Source organism: Scyliorhinus canicula, chromosome 24 (genome assembly GCF_902713615.1).
Source record: "Scyliorhinus canicula chromosome 24, sScyCan1.1, whole genome shotgun sequence".
NCBI lineage: Eukaryota > Metazoa > Chordata > Chondrichthyes > Carcharhiniformes > Scyliorhinidae > Scyliorhinus > Scyliorhinus canicula.
In genome coordinates, this window is record NC_052169.1 from 3,022,512 (window position 1) to 3,044,740 (window position 22,229).

General features: G+C 44.0%; 1 protein-coding gene across 7 annotated transcripts in view; it reads right to left on the reverse strand.

Annotated features, from left to right (window-relative positions):
* myo9aa (myosin IXAa) overlaps positions 1 to 22,229 on the reverse strand; it is a 251,246-nt gene that overhangs the window by 54,295 nt on the left and 174,722 nt on the right. For all 7 annotated transcript variants that reach the window (XM_038784181.1, XM_038784179.1, XM_038784180.1 and 4 more), the window contains 9 exons: positions 19,130 to 19,273; positions 17,711 to 17,750; positions 10,844 to 10,966; positions 9,054 to 9,134; positions 7,069 to 7,179; positions 5,913 to 6,035; positions 4,675 to 4,824; positions 2,587 to 2,891; positions 510 to 2,246 (listed from right to left, as the gene is read on the reverse strand). In XM_038784181.1, coding sequence (XP_038640109.1) covers positions 510 to 2,246; positions 2,587 to 2,891; positions 4,675 to 4,824; positions 5,913 to 6,035; positions 7,069 to 7,179; positions 9,054 to 9,134; positions 10,844 to 10,966; positions 17,711 to 17,750; positions 19,130 to 19,273 — 2,814 coding nt within the window. The remainder of the gene's footprint in view (positions 1 to 509; positions 2,247 to 2,586; positions 2,892 to 4,674; positions 4,825 to 5,912; positions 6,036 to 7,068; positions 7,180 to 9,053; positions 9,135 to 10,843; positions 10,967 to 17,710; positions 17,751 to 19,129; positions 19,274 to 22,229) is intronic.

Below are 22,229 nucleotides of genomic sequence, written 5' to 3' on the forward strand. Positions count from 1 at the left end.
ATTACTGACAGGGTGGGTGTGGAGGGGATGTTTCCTCTTCTCATTGAATCTAGAACTAGGGGGTCACTGTTTAAAAATAAGGGTGTTGCTAATTTAAGACAGAAATTATTTTTTTTAAATCTAAGGGTTGAGAGTCTCTGCAACTCTCTTCCTCAAAAGACAGTGGAAACAAGTGTTTGAATATTTTTAAGGCAGAGCGAGGTAGATTTTTGATCATCGGGGGGGGTGAAAGATTATTGGGGGCAGACAGAAATGTGGAGATGAAGTTACAATCAGATTAGCCGTAATCTGACTGAATGGCAGAGCAGCTTCGAAGGGCTGAACAGTCTACTCTTGCTCTTAATTCATACATTCACATGTCTTGAGCAAATCTGCACATATTTTTTCACATCTCAAGGTCGACCCCAATTCCACCTGTCAGTTCAAATGGCCCGCTTGTTAATGCAGCAAGGCTCTTCATCATGCAGCTGTTATTTAGGGCGCTTGAATATTCAAGGAAAATAACTTACTTGCTTAATGTAGTTTTGTCTTTGGGCAAAAAGAACAAGGCATTGGTCCTGTCCTTGGCATTGCCATCTGTAAACTCTTCTCTTGCGTTTGCAGTCCCTTTCTGAGGTTTGGCCTGTCGGGATTGCTCTGTACCAGGGACAGGTTCACGGTGCTCCAAACTGAATTTAGGGGTCCATCCATCTAGCTTATTCATTTCCTGTTGCCCACTTTGTTGCAGCTCCTTCTTTTCAAAAAACATGCTGATAGGTCTATCTTTTACTCCAGGGTGACCCAAGGTATTATCATGTTCAAAGAATTCCGCAGTATTCAACATTTTAGACTCGATAGTTGATATTGAATGCGAATCTGAATAGTTAGTTGAATCCCATTTTTTCTCTGGGTGCAAAGCAAGGCAGGACTGAGGTCTGTCGGCTTGCTTGCTTGGAGACCTGAAAGGAAGGAGAGGGGAATCATTCTGTCTACACTGCTCTATTTTCTGCAGTGCGTCCCCTCGCTGTTTCTCAAACATGTCCTTCTCTTGCTTTTCAAATACTTTGCGTTGTTTCTCCAGGATTTCAGTCTGCTGCCTTATCTGTTCCATCATTTCCTTCTCGTTCTGCTGCTGTTTCTGCTGTTGCCTCTCTGCCTGCTGTACGTTTAACCGTTCAAGTCTTTCCAGAACTGCAATTTGAGGGAAGGGATCTGTGCCGGCACTGTCTTCTATGCTACTCAGTTCACCGTCGAGTGGCTGATCGAGTGAAGTGTTGCCATCCTCGCCCCTTTCTGTTTTGGGTTCAGCAATAGTGCCTTCAACTGTGTAGTGGTCAGAACCTATAATGATAGTGTCATTTGGCTTAGTGCTACTGGACAGAATGTCATGATTTGGCAATAGGGTGGAGAGACTGTAGTCTGGTTTAGGACTAGAAAACAGGCTCTCTCTCGATCTAGGACTGGGTGACCGATCTTCAGAATTTGATCTTGGAGAATGAAACGAAAACTCTTCATTGGTTGACCTTGGACTTGTGGAAATAAGGCCAGTATGATTAGTGTTTGTATAAAAAGAGCTGGAAGACAGGTGCTTGCCATCAAGTTTCAGGCCAGTGGACAGACTATGATCATTTGGCTTGGGACTTGTTGAAAGATAATCCTGAGTAGTGTGTAGGTTAGAATCCGAGACTGGATCATCAGAAACAGTTAAAGACTGTTTCCTCTTCTGTCCATCTTCACAGCTGGGTACCTCAAAACTACCCCTTGAACTCTCACTGTCTGGGGTTCCCTGAGGAGATAGGGAGTTTACGCTATCAGATACCAGCTCAGTGGACCAGCGCCCCTCCTCGGAGGGAGACACGCCTCCTGATCTCACTTTCAGCAGTTCAAGGCTGAATTTGGCCTGTTCCAATTCTCGCATTCGCCGGCTGTGCCGTTTGGCACGCACCACCTTCTGTTTGTCAGGGTCTCCAGAAAGGGACTTTGGTCTCTCTCTGACAATCACACCCTGCAGTACATTCGTACTATCGGAAAAGTCATAAGTTTCACCCTGCAAATCCACAGAATTATTGTTACATTCAGAATAGGTTTGTTCACTGTCATTTTCCTTTGAAGTAGGAATCTCATTTGCTTCATCTTCAAATTTGTTCAGATCAGTCCTGATGATTTCAGGGAGGTTCTCATCTGGGATCTGTTTGTTCAAGTTTCCTTTCTTCTCACAGTCCAGCTGCTTTTTATTTTTGAGTTTCTGCCTTCTCAATGCCTGAAACCTGAAATGAAAGGTAGGAATTCAAGCTCTGGAATTGATGCACATTTCTCTAATTCAATGGAAGATCAATGAAGGTCCCTAATAGCTCAGTGGATTAATGTACTACCCATTCCAACTAGAAGATTCCAAGTTTAACCCGAAATTTGTTTGGAATGCACTGCCACAATTGAAATTGAAAGTTGGGAATGGGGTGTGGGTGGGTGTGTGTGGGGGGTTGCTATCCACCGACTCTAACCAGAACATAATGTTAAATGCAAGGGTAACAGTGTCTGTATCTGCGGCTGGCCATACATCGCATGCAAATCAACCAGGAGTCAGAACTAGCTCTGTAGAACAGGTACCTGCGCCGCACCACAAAACCTCGGTTTGCCGCTTGAATCTTTATGATGCTGTCCCTGAATGCTCGGTATGTTTGCATCTCCTTGTATCGGCGCCAGTGTGTCTGGATGCACAGCGCTGCCAGTCTACACCTGTAGTAATCGTGCCAGCATCTCTGTATGACAATTGCTGCATCATGCATTTTCATCAGCATCTGTCTCTGTCTGTAGCCTTTCCACACAGCCTGAATACTGGTGGCTGCTGCATTTAAGACACTGAGGTCGGTGTAAATGTGGTTCTGCTTCAGTTTGTAGTTTCGCCAATAATTCTAACAAAGAAAAATCGAAGAGATGAAAAGTTATATTTTGAATATCTGGTCTCTCTGTAGCTGCTGCCATGAAAATCAGGAGAACAAACTGTTTCTTATACAAGGCACCAAAAACAATCTCTAAAAATATTAATAATAATAATAATAATAATCACTTATTGTCACAAGTAGGCTTCAAATGAAGTTACTGTGAAAAGCCCCTAGTCGCCACATTCCGGCGCCTGTTCGGGGAGGCTGGTACGGGAATTGAACCCACGCTGCTGACTGGTTTTGCATTACAAGCCAGCTGTTTAGCCCACTGTGCTAAACCAGCCCACCTTCTGTCAGTTAAAAAAAATACAAGACCCATGGAATAACGTGTTGGCACAGTGGACTAATGACTGGCCTTTAATCACTGGCTACTGGGTTCAGATCAGGTCTGTGAACGGTATTAAGTGAAATCTGTTTGGGCTGTCTCAGGTTAGTTTCAGCTAGTGAAAGCCGAAATTAAACTGGACACTGGATTGGCGATTCAACTGGCGACGCAACCACCCTAGAACAGCTCTTTTCAAACCTCCAGATCTCAACACTCAAATAGGAAAAACCAGAGAGTAAGAAATAACAGCACAAACGGAACGGAATTGCCCAAGCTTTACGGCCAAAGCAGCATATGGCACATACAGCAATCGTTTGGATAATTGAAATTTGCCTAGTTCAGGGCTACTTGTTACTGTAAACCTCCAGATAAGCTTCCTCCCAAGATTGGCGGTAAGATTTGTGTTGAGTTGCATAAGCTCAATCTGGCGTGGCTGGTGGACCAGATGGAGGAGGACTTTAAGAGGTGGGACATGCTACCGCTCTCCCTAGCGGGTAGGGTGCAGTCTGTCAAGATGACGGCCCTCCCTAGGTTCTTGTTCGTGTTTCAGTGCCTGCCCATCTTCATCCCCAAGGCCTTTTTCAAGCGAGTGAGCAAGAGTATCATGGGATTTGTGCGGGCCAAAAAGACCATGAGGGTTAAAAGACTGTTCTTGGAGCAAGATCTCGGAGATATATCAGGAGCTGCAGGAGGCAGAGGAAGCCTCGGTGGAGGAGTTGAAGGGCAAATAGGAGGAGGAGCTGGGTGAGGAGCTGGATGAGGGCCTGTGGGCTGACGCCCTGGGCAGGGTCAATTCCTCCTCATCTTGCGCCAGGCTCAGCCTAATCCAGTTTAAAGTGGTACACAGGGCGCATATGACAGGGGAGAGGATGAGTACATTTTTCGGGATGGAGGACAGATGTGTGAGGTGTTCGGGGAGCCCAGCAAACCACGCCCATATGTTCTGGGCGTGCTCGGCCCTTGCGGAGCTTTGGAAGGGCTTTGCAAAGGCCATGTCCAAGGTCTTGGACACTCGGGTAAAACCGAGTTGGGGGATAGCTTTATTTGGGGTATTGGAGGATCCAGAGTGCAGGAGTCGAAAGAGGCCGGAGTTCTGGCCTTTGCCTCCTTGGTAGCCCGGAAAAGGCTCTTGTTATTCTGGAGGGACGCAAAGCCCCCAAGTGTGGAGGCTTGGATCAATGACATGGCGGGGTTTCTCAGGTTGGAGAAGATAAAGTTTGCCTTGCGAGGGTCCTTGCAGGGGTTCTCCGGGCGGTGGCAACTGTTCCTTGACTTTCTCGCGGAACGTTAGGTGGAGGTCAACAGCAGCAGCAACAGTTCTGTAAAACTTATTGAAAAACTTTGAATAAATACAGTTTTTAAAAAAAAAGATTTGTGTTGAGGTTCTATTAACTTAAAAGCTGAAACATAGCAGCTTTCAGAACAAACCTGGATTATAACGGCTGCTTGCTTCATCTGGAGAAACTGCCGGCGCTCGAGTATTGCACGGAACCAGCTCTGAAGCAAAATGATGTGTGTCAGGACCTCCTTGTGCAGCATGTCCTGCAGCCTTTGACGCTCAATCTCCTTCATGAATATCTATAGGTAACCATGCACAAATGTGACAAGTAATACTTGTAACAGAGAGTTATGGACAAGTAAATATACAAGAGCATTGGTCAGTTGAAACATTACAACAGCTTCCCCTGCATCTTCAATGCAGCAAACATCATCTAAGAGAAGGGATCAAACTGGTTTGATGTCCCTATTCAAAGCAAAAAGTTAAGGGGGGTTTAAGGCTGGAGATATGGGCAGCACGGTAGCATGGTGGTTAGCATAAATGCTTCACAGCTCCAGGGTCCCAGGTTCGATTCCCGGCTGGGTCACTGTCTGTGCGGAGTCTGCACGTCCTCCCCGTGTGTGCGTGGGTTTCCTCCAGGTGCTCCGGTTTCCTCCCACAGTCCAAAGATGTGCGGGTTAGGTGGATTGGCCATGCTAAATTGCCTGTAGTGTCCTAAAAAAGTAAGGTTAAAGGGGGGGTTGCTGGGTTACGGGTATAGGGTGGATACGTGGGTTTGAGTAGGGCGATCATGGCTCGGCACAATATCGAGGGCCGAAGGGCCTGTTCTGTGCTGTACTGTTCTATGTTCTATATGTGTCAAGCTCTTCTGGGATTGGGCAATGGGAAAGTTGTGAATAAAAGTGAGGATATTTAGGGGGAATCAGAGCTTCTGCTCACTATCCAATGTTGCTGCTGGAAAATGCATGTTTGTGGACATTGGATGGGAACAACATCCCTTTAAATTTGAAATGCCCCAAATGACTCTTTACAGTAGCCATTACCCAGGCTCAAAAATGAAAAATGGTGTGGCAGAGCTGCTGGCTTTAGTCATGCTCAGCATGAAGGTAGACCTTCAGAAAAGCAAGACGGCAAAGCAGACAAAAATCTTTCAACATTGTCTCAGAATCCTGTGTGTGAAATTACACAGGAAAATCTAGATTGTAAAAATGTTTTTATAATCAAAACAACATGATCTTTCTATAAGCCCTATCCATGTAGGACACAAATATGCATTTTAATATTTTTCAATTGATATGAATTTCCAAATCAGCCTTTGTTATCTGTGCCTGTCACATTTGAATGAGCATACGTATCAGCAGTTTCATAACACAATACTATAACCTACCATTGTTTTGCCCACTTGATAACTGATTGTGTCGAGGTTCACATTTCTCAGAAATTGCCCGATACTGCGCTGGGAAGAGACAGTGCTTCGAGGCAAAAGCACACGGAAATGAGTCACAAATTCCTGAAAAATGATACCGGAACATTACAAAATGCATTTCACTTCAGATTTAATGCTGCACCCACTGCATCGGCTAGACTCTGATGTGTTTCAAATAAAACATCCCACTGCAAAGAAGACATTATCCAGTTAACAGGGGTACAGATCAGACATGGGTCACATTCCAAATTAACCAAATTGCACAACCCTTAAGAGTATTGGGAAAATAAATAATTGAATACATCACCAAAACAAATTCTTGGATAGTTGCTGGTTCCAAGCCTGGCTTACCCTGAATGAGTTAGTCTCAGCAAAGGCAGTATTTGGGATGTAACAATGGGCCTCTGTGCCACAGGGCAATGGAGGAGAGGAAGGGCAGAAACCTCTGCCAGGTGTTCCATTCTTGACCATTAACCGGGAATCCTGCTGGAAACCGGCATGTGGATGTTGACTGAGTGCTGCTTGGCAATGATGTTACAATCAAATAGCCCGAAGGCACCCACTGTCTGTGTTTGAGAGTGAACATTGGTCACTGGGGAGTGATACCAGCAGCCATGAAGCTGTAACCCAGTGAGGGTTACTATCTTCAGGAGAGACAAGAAAACGGAGGATGTTTTTTTTTAAACTACTCCAGGAGTAGGGGTGAGCCAATCATACTTGGGTTAAGAATTCTATGCAGTCCACCCTGAACTAAACACAGCCCATCGCGCAGTTGAAAAATACAGTCATGGGTGTAACATTGGCAAAAACTCAACTCAGTTCATTCTTTTATTAAATATCAGGTGGAAGCGTGCATTTACTAAAGTTTCAAAATGTAAACCAACCAATTCAAGTCTGGATATAAACTGCCTCCCTTGAACAGGACTAAATTCAACCAGGTTGGATCTCAGTAATGAGCATATCTCCATCACTGTTAAATTCAGTTCAAATTAACATCAATTGATCCACAGTGTTTGCATTACGCGTTTTAAATTGACACCATCAGTAAATCTGAACCAAAGCAGAAATGAACAATGCATTTGGATTTCCCATGCCCCAAGTAACCAGAGGTTCTCACCTGGAAGCTGTACTTAATACTGTATCCTGATTGTCGTATCCTGACTGTTTCTAACATGCCAGTGTACCGCAGCTGTCTCAGGACTAGGTGATCATTGAAACGCAATGGAAGCTGCAATTTTGACAAAAAATGTTACAGAGAGCTACAAAGAGCAACAATTTCGACACACCAGTAATAATTCACAAAGAATTGCATGTGGCGATGGCTATTTCTCCCCAACCTGGGATGTCGCTCTTAACACCCATCGCATACTCCTGGTCAGAATACAGCAAAAAACACTTCACAGGTGTTCACTTTCACTCCTAAACATAAAGATACCGGCTGGGATTCTCCATTTGGTAGATTAAGTGTTCCCACCAGAGCTGAAATAGTGATTCTTATTTCTGTTGGGGAGCTATTTGTTCCGTGATTCAGGACATGCAAATGGGCCAGCACTCTGCCGGCGTGAACTGGAAGCATTTCCCCCCCTCCCCCCATGTTAAGGAGAGGCGGGACATCTGCTTACCCAGTGAACCGCAGACTCAAGCCCGCTCTCCTGAACAGCGCCTGGGATGAGGTGGCAGAGACAATCAGCGCTGCCAGCCTCACCAGTGGAGACGGCTGGTGATACTGAGGGGTGGGGGTCACTGGTGAGGCCTCTGCTCAGAGGCTCCACAGGCCATGGTGCAGGCGTCCTCTGGTTAGGGTGAGCTCTGCTAATGCCCTGCTTCCTCTGCAGTGGGGCAGTGCTTCCGAGTGCCAACACCTGGTGGGCCACTGATTGAGCTTGGTCACGCCCATCCCCTTGCTGATACAGCTGGGGTATGAGGGTGACCAGAGGGACGGTATCGGTGGGCACCCACATCACAAAGAGGCTCTCTAAACATTTACAGGACATAGTGAGCAGTCAGCAGTCTGAGCAGCCAGGAGCCTGTAAGTAACAGCGGAGGGATGCATTTAAATCCGCATACTGCAGCAAACACAGTCTGAGCCAGGCCACCCGATCCAGAGGAGGAAACCCCAAATCTACGGGCTTGGCACAAAGTCGTTCCCCACTACTGCCAGCCAGCCCCAACAAGACCAACAAGTTTTGAGATTTATTTTAGCCTCCAGCTGTGGCTCCCAGGACCCGCTTGTAAATACTTGCACCAATTCATGCCTGTGAGGCTTCCACCAAAGAGGGTTGAGCATCAAGGTGAAGAGGAGCATGAAATGCCCAACCCACTAATGATATTTAAATCCACGTAAATGAGAGTTTTGCATGGACCCGTCGGTACGGAGCGCAAACGTCGATAATGCCGCCCGGTTCTGCAGTGGTTAGCACTGCTGCCTCATGGCACTGAGGACCCGGGTTCGATCCCGGCTCTGGGTCACTGTCCGTGTGGAGTTTGCACATTCTCCCCGTGTCTGCGTGGGTCTCACCCCCCACAACCCAAAGATGTGCAGGGTAGGTGGATTGGCCACGCTAAATTGCCCCTTAATTGGGGGAAAAAAGAATTGGGTACTCTAAATTATACAAAAAAAAAAGAAAAAAAAAAGATAATGCCGCTTGCGAGGGTTGGAGCATAGCGATGGAATCAACGCTGGGCACCAAGCCGCGATTTTCCATTCCGCCCAATCGCAATCCTTGCTGCCAGTGGTGGGAAGTGGAGAATTCGGGCCAGTTCATCCTTTACCATTGCAGCACAAGCGCTTATGACAATTGTTCCTCCAAATTTCCTCTTACGCCTGGAAAAGCACGCACTTTGCTTCTTCTCTTCCCTACGTCATTATCGTGCTGAAATCAAGTTTCATCAAACCATATTCAATGCTGATGGCTTCCGAGGACCTCCTTAATTTCCTCAGCCTTTCCTTGTTCCAATCTACAAAAATTCTAAACATGTCAACTAAATCACAACACCCCCCCCCCCCCCCCATGCAGTTTAGCCTATGGACATAGGCCTTTTAACTTGGCTTCTCAAACCACTAATTTTCAAGTATAGCAACAGATACCAAAGGTCAGTTACCTTTTCTGCATTTGATCGGATGCACTTGACAAAGTATGGCTCTGCCTGTCCCAGAGTCTCCATCAGCTTATTGAGAGAGGCCTGCACGCAAGAAAATATAAAATGCCAAATTACTGCAGCACCTGGAATCCATTGGCCAAGATCAAATGTATACAAAACAAGCATAGCCTTGAAAATGCAATATACCTTAAAAAGCCATTAAAAGTCACAATTTTGTGGCCAGTCACATTTATTTTGGATGAAGAGTATGTTGAGCAAGGTTTGGTTTAACAATATTGTCTCAAAACTCAAATCATTACAGGGGCAGCACGATAGCATGGTAGTTAGCACAATTGCTTCACAGCTCCAGGGTCCCAGGTTCGATTCCCAGCTTGGGTCACTGTCTGTACAGAGTCTGCGCGTTCTCCCAGTGTGTGCGTGGGTTTCCTCCGGGTGCTCCGGTTTCCTCCAACAGTCCGAAGATGTGCAGGTTAGGTGGATTGGTCATGCTAAAATTGCCCTTTGTGTTGGGTCGGGTTACTGGGTTATGGGGATAGGGCGGAGGTGTGGGATTGGGTAGGGTGCTCTTTCAAAGAGCCGGTGCAGACTCGATGGGCCGAATGGCCTCCTTCTGCACTGCAAATGCTATGATTATATGATCCATTAGCCTGTTTTAATCGCCTGCCTCGAGTCAAAAGGTTGCAGATTCAAGTCACAATTTGGACTCAAAGATACTCTCAGCTGACACTCCGGTACAGCACCGAGAGCACTGTCAGGGGCGCCATCTTTTACATGGGGCGTTTAAACATTAAATGATCCAGTGCATGTTTTCAAGGAAAAGGGGAAATCATCCACAATCCTGACTAGTCTTTATTCCTCCACCAACATTAAATTAAAACAAGTTAATTGACCATGTATCACATTGCTGCTTGTGAAACGCTGCAATCCGCAAAGTGGCTGCTACATTACCTACATTATAACAACGAGCACACTTCAAATGTAATGTATTTGCTGTGAAATGCTTTGGCATGTGCTGAGATGAAAAGGCACTGCATAAACTCACACTCTTTGATTCATGGAGCTGCATTTTCCATTTTAAAAAAACCCAAATTACTTTCCTTGCCCAAAGGATGGTTCTGAAAGCTTCTCCTTGCTTGGAGGTGAATCGAAAGCACCTTTTCAAACTTATGTTACACTGCCTTGTCTCAGTTATCAAGCTTAGCATGTCATTTCCATGTCCAAGCTATCCAGGAACTACCATATTCCACACAATATTCAATCATCTCAACCTATTCTTAGCCTTAATCCCCCACTGCTCTGATGGCTATTAATCTGGAGATGAAAATCAACACAGAAATAATTCCATTAGCTACAAGTCTATCCTATAAAAAGATAACTGAGGACAGGGGGAAAATGAGAAAAAATATTTTAATCCCAAATCTTACTTGAGAACTGAGGAACACATGCCATGAGGAGGAGGGAGAAAACTGGAGAATGAAAATATTGTCCAGGTTGGTGATGAAATACTGCACAAATGAAGACTCTATTTCACACGGACAGAACAAAACATGGATATAACTGGCACAAAGATAAGTAAGGCAGCTTTTGAACTAGTTAACACATGACAGAAAGTAGAAAACCCCCAAAAGACACACAACATTCAAAAAGCTTTCAGAACTCTTTGGGTTACAGGTTACTCTACAATCAAACTCTGGTATTTGAGATTGAAGATTGATGTACAACATGTGGCACACAGTCTTCCTCCCTTGTATTGGGAGATGGAGAATCAGTCACCTGCGTCATGTATTTACCTGGAATTGGGCACTGATGCTGGGTGTCTTTTTCTTTTTGTGCAAATGGAGCAAAGACTTGGTAATGCGGTCATGAAGTGTCAGGCTTCCCAGGTACTTCAGCGACTTCACATCTAATAAGTGCTGGATTCGAGATAAACAAAAGTCGCAATGTTAATCCAGCTGAAATCACTAGCACAAACATTTAAATGTCAGAATTTGCACATCTATGTCCAGAGTGATGGAGGACATATAGAGTAAGAAGGTAAAACATCAAAATAAGTTACACATTCTATATATCTATCCAATTATAAAAACTCAAAACATGGCGAGTTGTTAACACGAGCAATACACAGATCAGTCAACATCTGGAAAGAGAATTCATCAGTTAAGACTTATTTGGTGCCTATCCTTCATCAGAATATTTTCCACATATTTATTCACTCCCCTTTTAAAAGCTATTATTGATTTTAGTGCCACTTTTGTTTCTGTTGGAGAATTCTATAATCTAACAACCCCACACATAATCTCCGACTTCCAGAGAGGGGAATGTGCAGAGCAGATGCAGGGAAGGTGGCTCTCGTCCAGGAACTCAGAAAAACACAATTATTTTGTACCAAAATAGCCCCCCACACCCTCTCACAGGACAGCCGCAACTACCGAGAAATGTCCGGCAATAACTCCCGGACCTGAAAGGATTGCAGGGCCGGAAAAAGCATGGAGAGGAGGAACAGCACGATGGCGAACACAAGGATCGAGTTGGAGCCGGGGACACCCGAGCGGGAATGCCCATCCTCTGAAGGTACGCATCCTTGTTACAGTACGGTTACAGAATGGTCCCATGTTACTGGCTGCTGCTACACTCCGAAAGTTGCCTTTTTTCATGGGTAACCTTGCATGGTGTGTGTTGAATACTGAGTAATCACAGGCAAACTTCTCCTTGCTCTCTCCTGGAAACAAACACGCAGTTTCCAGCGTGAGACTTCTACCGAGATAGCGGTTAGCAAACCTCGCACACTGGGATTTTAACTTCCAAACTTCCTATTTGTCCTAAATAGATCATTTGATTGAGGCTTTTGGATGCTGAAAGGAATTGATAAGAGTAGAATGTTTATCACCGGTGGCTGTGCTTAGGACAGGGAGACATAACCTTAAAATCAGATCCAGGCCATTCGGTTAAGGAACTAGGAAATGCTTCTGACTGCAGAGGTTTGTGGGCGGGTCTGACTCTTCCACAGGAACCAATAGATGAGAGTTCAATTAATAGTTATGAATCTGAGCTCAATAGATTTTTGCGAGCCCGGGGCTGGCATTAGATTACACATAGACCCATGTGGCAGATTATATTATGGGAGGTGGGCATGGCAGGATAGGAGAGTTTTTATTGTCCATCCCTAATTGTCCTTGAGAAGGTGAGCTGGCTTCTTGAACGGTTGTAGTCCATGTGGTGTAGGTACACCCACAGCGCTGTTAGGGAAGGAGTTCCAGGATTTTGACCAAGCGACAGTGAAGGAACCATGATATAGTTCCGTCAGGATGGTGAGTGGCTTGGAGGGGAACGTCCAGGTGGGGGGGTTCCAATACGTCTGCTGCCCTTGTCCTACTATGTGGCAGTGGTCAAGGATGTGTTGGTTAGGTGGGTTTAAAGGGATAGGGTGGAGGTATGGCTCTTTCAGAGGGTCGGTGCAGATTCGATGGGCCTAATGGCCTCCTTTTGCGCTATTGGAATTCTATGGCACAATGGGTCTAAACGTTCTGATTTTTGTGGACAGGATATAGCTGGGCAGTTTTCCACATTGCTGGGTAGATGAGTGTTGCAGCTGTACTGCAACAGCTTGGTGAAGGCCACAGCTAGTCTTGTCCAGTTTTGAGATGTAGATCTGACCAAAATCTATCTCTTTAGCATGGTGGGCATGCAAACAATAATGGAGGGTATCTTCAATGTATCATAGAATTTACAGTGCAGAAGGAGGCCATTCAGTCCATCGAGTCTGCACCGGCCCTTACAAAGAGCACCCTACTCAAGCCCACGTATCTACCCTATCCCCGTAACCCAGCAACCCCCACTTAACCTTTTTGGACACAAAGGGAATTTAGCGTACAAGCATTTATTACTCATCCCCGACTGCCCTTTAACTGAGTGGCCTGATAGGAAGGCATTTCAGAGTCAACCACATTGCTGTGGGTTTGGAGTCACATGTAGGCCATACCAGGTAGGGACGGCAGATTTAATTCCCTACAAGCCATTAGTGAACCAGATGGGCTTTTAACCAATCGGCAATGATTTCATGGCCATCATTAGACTTTATATTCCAGATTTTATTTAATTTTAATTTCACCATCTGTCGTGGTGGGTTGCAACCTGGGTCCCCAGCGGATTACCTTGGACTCCGCATTACTGGTCTAGCGACAATACCATTGCCTCTCCCTATGTCTGGCGTTTGCTTGGCTAGTCTGTCGATGGTTTCCCCCAATATTGGCATACGCCCTGAGGAGTAAGGAAGGAGGACTTTGTCTCCTTTCAAACCGGTTGGGTTTGCCAATGTTATTTCTGGTGCCTGGGTTGATGTTGGGTGATCCATCTGGTTTGATTCCTTTCTGTAGATGTTGTAGTGGCTTTGATACAATGGTAGTGCTCGCTAAGCCATTTCAGAGGGCATTTGAGAGTCAACATTGCTGTGTGTCGCAAGTTGGCCACATGAGGATGTTAGATCCCTCGAGGACATTCATCCTTCAGTGAACCAGATGGGTTTAATTTTACAATTTTAATCGGCAATAATAATAATCGCTTATTGTCACGAGTAGGCTTCAATGAAGGTCCTGTGAAAAGCCCCTAGTCGCCACATTCCGGTGCCTGTTCGGGGAGGCTGGTACGGGAATTGAAGCCGCGCTGCTGGCATTGTTCATGGTCACTATCACAGGGACTCGCTTTCTTAAATTCCAGATTTAGTATCCGAGTTTCAAATTCCCCCAGCTGCAGTGGTGGGATTTGAGCCCGTGTTCCCGGAGCGATAGCCTGAGCTGCTGGATTACTAGTTTGCTGTCGTTACCACCTTCCCACAGACTGCCTACAAAAGGAAGAGTCCCCAAAATACAAGGAAAAGTGGCAAGTTGTGTCCAAAATTACTGTGATGGCAGGAATCAAAGGTGGTTGTTTTTTGTGGCTGGACGGCTCGTTCCACTGGGGTTCTACAGGGTTCAGCACAGGATCCCTTGTTTTTATAGGATGCATTAACTAATTAGACTTAAATGTCGGGGATATGATTATGAACTTTGCAGATGACATCTACATCCTGGGATAAATGGCTTATCTCGGTTCAACAGGTTGGACCGACATTGGACTACATGGGCTGGGAATTTTGAAGAATGAAAGTTGATCGTAGTGAAACATGTAAGATCCAGAGGGCTGGACACCAGTGCTTGGAAATTAAAGGTTGTTTTAAGGGATTTATATTTGTATTTGGTAAACATGAGAAATAAGTGTGCTTGATTTAATGTTTCCGTGCCTGGAAGGGTAAAACCTATAGTTAGATTCATGCTTGACAAAGACGCTTGTCATGTGTGGGGATTGGTTTAAGTTTCAATCGTCCTTATGAGAATAAATAAAAGGCATAAGCCTGTGGATGTTGCTCAGCAATTGCAGCCTTATACGGTAATAATAATCGCTTATTGCCACAAGTAGGCTTCAATGAAGTTACTGTGAGAAGTCCCTAGTCGCCACATTCCGGCACCTTTTCGGGGAGGTTGGTATGGGAATTGAACCCGTGCTGCTGGCCTTGTTCTGCATCAAAAGCCAGCTGTTTAGCCCACTGTCCAAGACTTATATTACTAGAGTTCCTGTTTTCATAGTTATTACTGTTAGTACTGTTCTCCCGAGTTACTGCTATAGGTAAACGTTATTTATTTATATAAAGATGGTCCTCCTCTAAAATCAGGGCTTTTCAAAGTGCTGGCCACGACCCTCAGGTGGATCGCAGGCAGGGTCGCAGAGTAATCGGTCGCGACGTCCCCATGGTGCTCCCAATTGTAGAAGCTCCCAACAGCCACTACCGGCATTTACATTGAGAATGGCAGCCGCTATCGACTTTGAAATAAGAAAATGACATTATATGCTGTCTCTCGACCATAAGCGGCAGGAGTGAGCAGATCACAAGCCCTACATGTACACTTTGAATTCAAGCACCCTGTAGGTACGTGCTTTGGGCACCAAATCACGGAGAAGAACTTTTTCAATTTTCTAATTGGATCATTTTGATACAAGGAAGAGATGGCCAGAGACACAAGTAGGCACAGTACCTACTGGCCTTGATCTCACATTTGAATCTGCTGGAGAGAGCTGCTCAGTAGAGTCCAGGGAAGGACAGAGCAGTGCTTGGGTTAGCACTGTACAGAGCTCCAGAGCCTCTGGTGAACAGCCTACAAGAAGAAACTTAACTTGGGAACAAGGTAGCATACAGATGATTTCTTGAGGTATGGTTTTGAAAATTGTGTCAATGCAAATAAGGATGCAAAGCCCATGTGTGTTATATGCAGGGAAGTACTGGAAAATGAGAGGAGAAATTTCAGATTTTCAAAGACAAGTTGAGGGTGAGACTCCAGAGTCAGTTATCAACGTGCAGCTGACTCCCAAATAAAAAGACTACTCAGCCTGACCTGTGACAGCACATTAAAAGTACGACAAAAGCCCATGAGGCTGTCAGCATTCTGGAGTAGCATCTCCCAGGTGTATCCAGTGCTGAGTAAAATGAGCATTTTGTTGCTGTTGCCTTCACAACGTCCCACATGTGCGAGGTTGGATTTTCCGTTCTCACAAAAAAGACGGCAAAAAGAAATAGGCTGAACTCTGCACCTGATGTGCGCATTGTCCTCTCCTCCGGTGAACCTGATTGCAATTAGATCGTGAGGATCAAGTAGGCTCCCCTTTTGCATTAAAGGTAAACAAATGAAGCGTGTGTCGCAAAGGTCGGTCGGTTGTCAAAAGTGGATCTCGGGGGGGGGGAAAAAGTTTGAAAAACACGGTTTTGCACAGCACGGTAGCATAGTGGTTAACACTGCTGCCTCACGGCACTGAAGACCCGGGTTCGATCCCAGCCCCGGGTCACTGTCCATGTGGAGCTTGCACATTCTGCCCGTGTCTACTTGGGTCTCACCCCACTGCCCAAAGATGTGTCTAATAGGTGAATTAAGCGGCTAAATTGCAGCTTAATTGAAAAAAAATTGGGTACTTTAAATTTAAAAAGACAAAGCATGTTTAAACAACGCATTTGACTACTTGCTTTGTGTCCTCACATTACCAAATCTTGTTTAATAAATGTTTTTTCCAGTTGTTAAAACTAATTAGTGGTCCAGTGACTCTGTTCCTCCTTTGTAAAAAGAAGTGTTACAGTCTTTTGAGCCAGTCTTCAATTCTGGGATCATCCCGTCCAGTTAGAACATCAACAGGGGTCTCAATACCAGGAGCAGATTTCCTTTTGTGGGGGAGACTAGAACTAAAGGACACAGTATCCGAATAAAACATAGCCATTTTAAGACCGAAGTATGGAGAACGTTTTTCTCTGTGGGTCGTTAGTCTGTGGAATTTTCTTCCCCAGAAAGCAGCGGAAGCTGTCTCACTGAATTTGTTCCAGGCTAATTGAGATCGTTTTTTGATAGACGAGGGAATCAAGAGTTATGGGGAGCCGGAGAGGAAGGTGGCGATGAGGGCACAACCAGATTAGCCACGATCTTGTCCAATGGTAGAGCAGGCTTGAAGGGCTGAATGGCCTCCTCCTCAGTCATATGAAATTTGACCTTGTTGTTGATAGTGAGGAAAAACACTGTCAACTGCAGGAAACTATCTGTGGACTGGTCACGTAGGAAAAACAACAGTAATCAGTACAGAGAAGTGTGAGTTGACGCATTTTGGGGAGAACAAACAAGGCAAGGGAATATGCAAAACTAGTAAAATAGTGATGGTTTAGGGGAACACAAGGGCTTTGGAGTGCATGTTCACAGATTTGTAAAGGAAGCAGGACAGGTAGATAAGTGGTTAAGGCGGCCTACAGGACACTTTTCTTACTGGTCGAGGTAGAATAAAAGAGCAGGGCGGTGACATTAGAACTGTACATAACACCAGTCTGGCCACAGCTACAGTATTGCGTATAGTTTTAGCCGTCGTTAGCCATTCATGAAGAATGTGATTCACGGGAGAAATAACAGAAGAGATTTGCAAGATTGGTGCCTGGGCTAAAAAACTTCTAGATTAGCAGAGTGGTCAATAGCCAGGGGCATGCATTTAAAATGATTGGCATAAGGATTTGAGGGGAGTTAGAGATTCCCCCCTCCCCCCGCACCTTCCAAAGAGTGTTTTGCGTCACTGTTTGAAAGGGTGGTAGAGGCAGCGATGTATTTACAAAGTACTTAGATAGCCACTTGAAGCAGCATAATCTACAGAGGTATAAACCAAGAGCTATTAAGCGACATTAGGCTCGATCATTCTTTTTGGGCTGGTACAGGCACAAATGGCACACAAAAAAGGACATAATTCAGCCCAAATTATCGATGATACAGAGCAGCCATAATCTCATTGAAAGGCAAAACAGGTTCGAGGGGCTGAATGGATTTCCTCCTCTCTAGCTTTCAGAAATGTATTGTTATCAGTTAACAAATAAACATTTGGATGGACTACAAGAGGTCGAACCTCCCTTGTACCAGTCAGTGCAAGTTGGGGAAACGTGCAGAACAAAATCTTACTGCCCAATTTAAAAATTTTCAAACAGCGCTTTAAAACTTGCAGAAAATACAATGATGAGTATTACGCACCAAAATTGCAAATTTTACCCTCAGGACAAGGGACTGATTCAACTCACACAGAAAAAGGCATGAAAAAAAAAGAGTTCACATTCTCACCTTTGGTAGAACAGGTTTAGTTTTGGAATTCCTATTCCTCCTGTGAAAGAACACAATAGGTGTTACGCAGCAAGTACACCCCATTGAGCCAGCAAGTAGCCAGTGTCACTAAAACAAAGCATTACGTTGAGTTTCTTTACTCATCCGCTTCCTATTATAATTGCTGTCAAATTTTAATCTATGAAATCCACTTGCAAATATTGACACAGGGACTACTACTAATATTAACAGGTACAGCCTTGCTCCAATTTTGAAAGGAAGGTTAGCTATCCAAAGGAAAACCCAATTTGAGCTCCAGGTGAGAGTCAATTGGGCATAAGCCAAAGCAGATGGAAAACACCTCCAGAGAGCTTCAGAACATTTTCAATTCCACTCCTTATTTGCCTGTGTCATAGCAGCCTTTTTCCTGAATCCGGTTGATGCTAGATGGTCAGCTAGTAGGAGTGGGATCCCACAAGGCCATTGCAAGAAACCCAAAGGAACGATGAAAGGCCATCGGCCTGAAAGATTAACTGCTTCTCTGTCCATACATACTGCCAGACCTGCTGAGCATTTCCAGAATGCTCCACTTTCATTTCATGAATGCATAAAACAAGTACATTAATAGCAGTCATTCATAGCTCCCAAAAGCTCACTTTAAACATTATTGTATGAGTGGCAACCATCCAGATGTCATCCAAACTGGAGTATGAAAGTGATTTCAACTCTTAAAACTGTACAGAATGTGACTGACGTTCATGGGTAAGCATGCAAAGAATTAAAGGAGTTGTATGTTGTCTTCACCCATTTGTATCCAATACAAGGTGTAAAAGTAAATGTATACCTTCATATCAATCATTGACCAACAGGGAATGGATGGGATAGACAGTGACCATTCTACATAATGATGTAGAAATACTTACTGCGGAAAAAATTGAACATGTTTGCGATTGGCAAATAAATTAATATGCTGCTATCATGCTCGGCCCAAGTGACCATTCTTTATTTGTGACATAGCAGTGTGAGTATTGGTAAGGTTTACAACAATGGAAGATATCCTAGTTAAGTCCACCATCAACACTCACTTTCCAACAGGGGTAACCTGGCTGATGTTTTCTCCTCTTTCTGACCCAGAGATTCTGAGGTCAACTGGGGTGCCACCTAGGATGCTGTGCCACTCCAGTGAGCTTCTGACAACACAGCCCATATTGCAGAATTATTTGTTTTTGAAAAGCAAATCACTTTCAACTTTTGCCATTTTCATTTTAGCCAATATTAAAAACTTATACAGTGCAGTAACTTCCCCTGTTACAACATGTATTGCAAACAATTCCCTTTCAGAAAACGTTACGGTGGCAAAATTAAATATTTATGCAAAAGTCTGCTTCCTCATGACAAAAGCCATTCTTATTCCCCCCCCGGGGAAAGCTGCATACTCACATCAGGATGCCGTGAGCCCTCTCCAACAACTTTGTGCTAGCAGAATTCAGAAAGATTCCTTCGTCATCAAGAAGAGAATGGCTAGAGGGATGCCTTGCAGCCTGGATTCCTGTTCTTCCATTCCAGCTGGTCCCATGCAGGTCACTGTTCAAAGCAATGAAAGGAGTTTGTTACAGGTTTAAAGAAAAGAAAAACCATGGATGCCAGAGACCAGAAATAAAAACAGGAAATTCTGGAAACCCACAGGAAGCTCGTCAACATCAGAAAGAACAAAGGCAGGTCAACACTTGGGCTTCATGTACTTGATCAGAACTGACTTGAATTACGACCAAAGGTCCCATACAAAGTATAAATGCATTTTTAAAATCCTAAGATAAAAGGTCTAATGCACGGCACTGTCTAGTGTTTCAACTGATATTTTCCCAGTATGGGGTTGTAATGTGTTGTTTAGCTTCCACAAAATAATCACAAATTCATAGTTGCTGATCTTATAATGAAAGGTTGATTATGTTCCCAGACCCAAATATTTTATTTTAATTTTGTAAGTCTGTGAGGAAAGGATACATCGCTCCAGGAGGGATTACACAAAGGAATAGGGATATGGTACATTATTACTAACACAGTATGTAAAATCTTTAACATCACACCAGGAAATAACTTTCAATTACTCCCTAAACAATACTACTCAATACGGCAAATACAAGACCCTTAGTTGCCATTTTTATTCCTGCTTAAACCACAAGAAAATAAACCATATCAGCCGTCAATCCACTGTAAGTACCAATGGCACATAGGAATACTTGCTTTACAGAATTGATCTTTGAGAAAGAGGGATCTTTAGACACAAAGAGAAGATCTGACTCCTGTCAGACCTATGCAGAAACTCTGGCTGTATGTCTTCAGGAGCTGTTTCTCAACTTGTTTCAGCTTCCCACTTCTTCTCAGTCAAGTCTGCACTGCTTTAAAGACTGTTAATATCTTTTTAACTGAACTGCAGAAAGCAAAACCTGACTTGAGGTCATAGCTTCATCCAAAACTGCACTGACTTGCTTTTCCTACAAAATGCCTGATACCTTAACTCTGCACAGTAATAGCATCATCTTACCAAGATGAAATCTAATTAACTCCACCATGAATCTCCTTAATCAAAACAAAATTCCATTAGCCCAAGCTTTTTAACGATACTTTAATTGCACCCCTGGCTCCCAACCTTTCACACCAAGATTCTTTTAAAACATGATTGCAGCAGTCCAACACACTAATCGAGGCTTTTAACTCTTACTTCAACAAACACATTCAATATAATACATCTGAAATTCCCACCTTCATCACAGGTCATTAACTCAGTTTCTCTATCCATGGACGTTAAATATTACCAGTAATTTGCTTTTAATTGATATTTCCAGCACCCCACAGCATTTTGCTTTTATTATATTAATGTGACTCTTGAATGGAAGATTATGATTGCTTCACTTCAGTGGATAAGACACAAAAATCCTGACACTGTCAGACTTGATCCAGTCCCAACAAATTAATTAGCAGCCTTACATTGCCGTTAGCATGTGTCCCACTGTATTGAAGCCACAATACCCAGAACACGTTAATGCAATGAATGGAAATAATTTTGTAATTTTGTAATCATTCTCTTTGAAAGTAACACAATTAGTTCCATACACAGAACATACTGAAGTAGGGCCAGCATTGTGTCATGTTTCATTAATGGTCTTCATTCAAATTGGTCATTGAACCAAACTAGTGTCCATCATCATGTCTGCCATACACATGTATTTCAATGGGATACTCCAGACCTTCAATAAAAAAATAGTGAAACTATTAAAAACTCATTATGGGTAACAGGAAGCAGATCTTCAGTGAGTCGATACAATGAAAATGTGGGATCAAAAGAATGAGATAAAAAAAAGGACAATGAGATCGGAAGAAGCTCTGATCCTCAACAGAAATGTTTAGTAGACCAATATCAAAGGCTTTCGTCTTTTCTCAAAATCCTGCTCTATAAATTGTGAAACCCAGCTAAAAGGCAAGGCCCATAGTACAAGGCAGCACCAAGGCTGAAAACGGCAAGAAGCCCAAGTTCAATTCAGAAGTTGTGTTTGTGTAATTCCAAGCTCAGGTTTCAAGCCTGAAAATGTATTTAGAAGATTTCAGGAGAGAAAGAGGTCCCACAGTTTTAATGGTTGTGAGTGGCTCACAAGTCAGCCTGACTCATGTTTCGCTGCTCCAAGACATAATCAAATCTGAAAGGAAGGGCAAAGAAAAAGTATAAGCAGCAAAGAATGGTAAAACAGGGGAAAACGAAACAAACAAAAAGCAGGGTGAAAACAGAACACTGAAAGAAAAGAAAGCTAATTTTTTTAAAAATCAACTGAGAGGGAGAGGGTTGGAGTTCAGCAAATAAAGCTGGCAGAAGAAATAAACTAAGGCAGGGAAAAGAAACCATGATACGGTAATGTTACATCTTAAAACAAACCATCCATTATGCTCTGTGAAGTAGTAGCACCTCAAACTCCAGCAACAACCTGGCATTTACATAGCACCTTTAACACAGTAAAAGCTCACAAAGTGCTTCACTGTGGAGTTATCAGACAAAATTTGAGACTGAGGCACACAAGGAAATATTAAGTCAGGTGACCGAAATTTTGGTTGTAAAGTTGTAAGGAATGTGTTAAAGGAGGAGAGGGAGAGGAAATGAGGTGGTGAGGTTTAGGGAGGGAATTCTAAAGCTTTACGATCAAGGCAGCTGAAGGCACGGCCACCAATTGGGACAGTGAAAATCAGAGACATGGAAGAGTGTCGAGGTCTCGGAGGTTGCGAGCATGGAGGAGATTACAAAGATAGGGAGGGGCAAGGCTAGGAGGGAATTTTAAAAGAAGCTGAACATTTTAAAATGGAGGCATGGCTCAGCCAAGAGCCAATGCAGGACAGTGAGCAGAGTGCTAATAGGTGAATGAGGTGTGTTGAGAGTCAGGACACGAGCAGCAGTGTTCAAGTGTGGATTTTACTTCCAATATGGTTTAACACAATACAAGAGACTTTTTACAGCTGTTATAGTTGGAGAAAGGAACCCCTGAGGTTTCCCCTA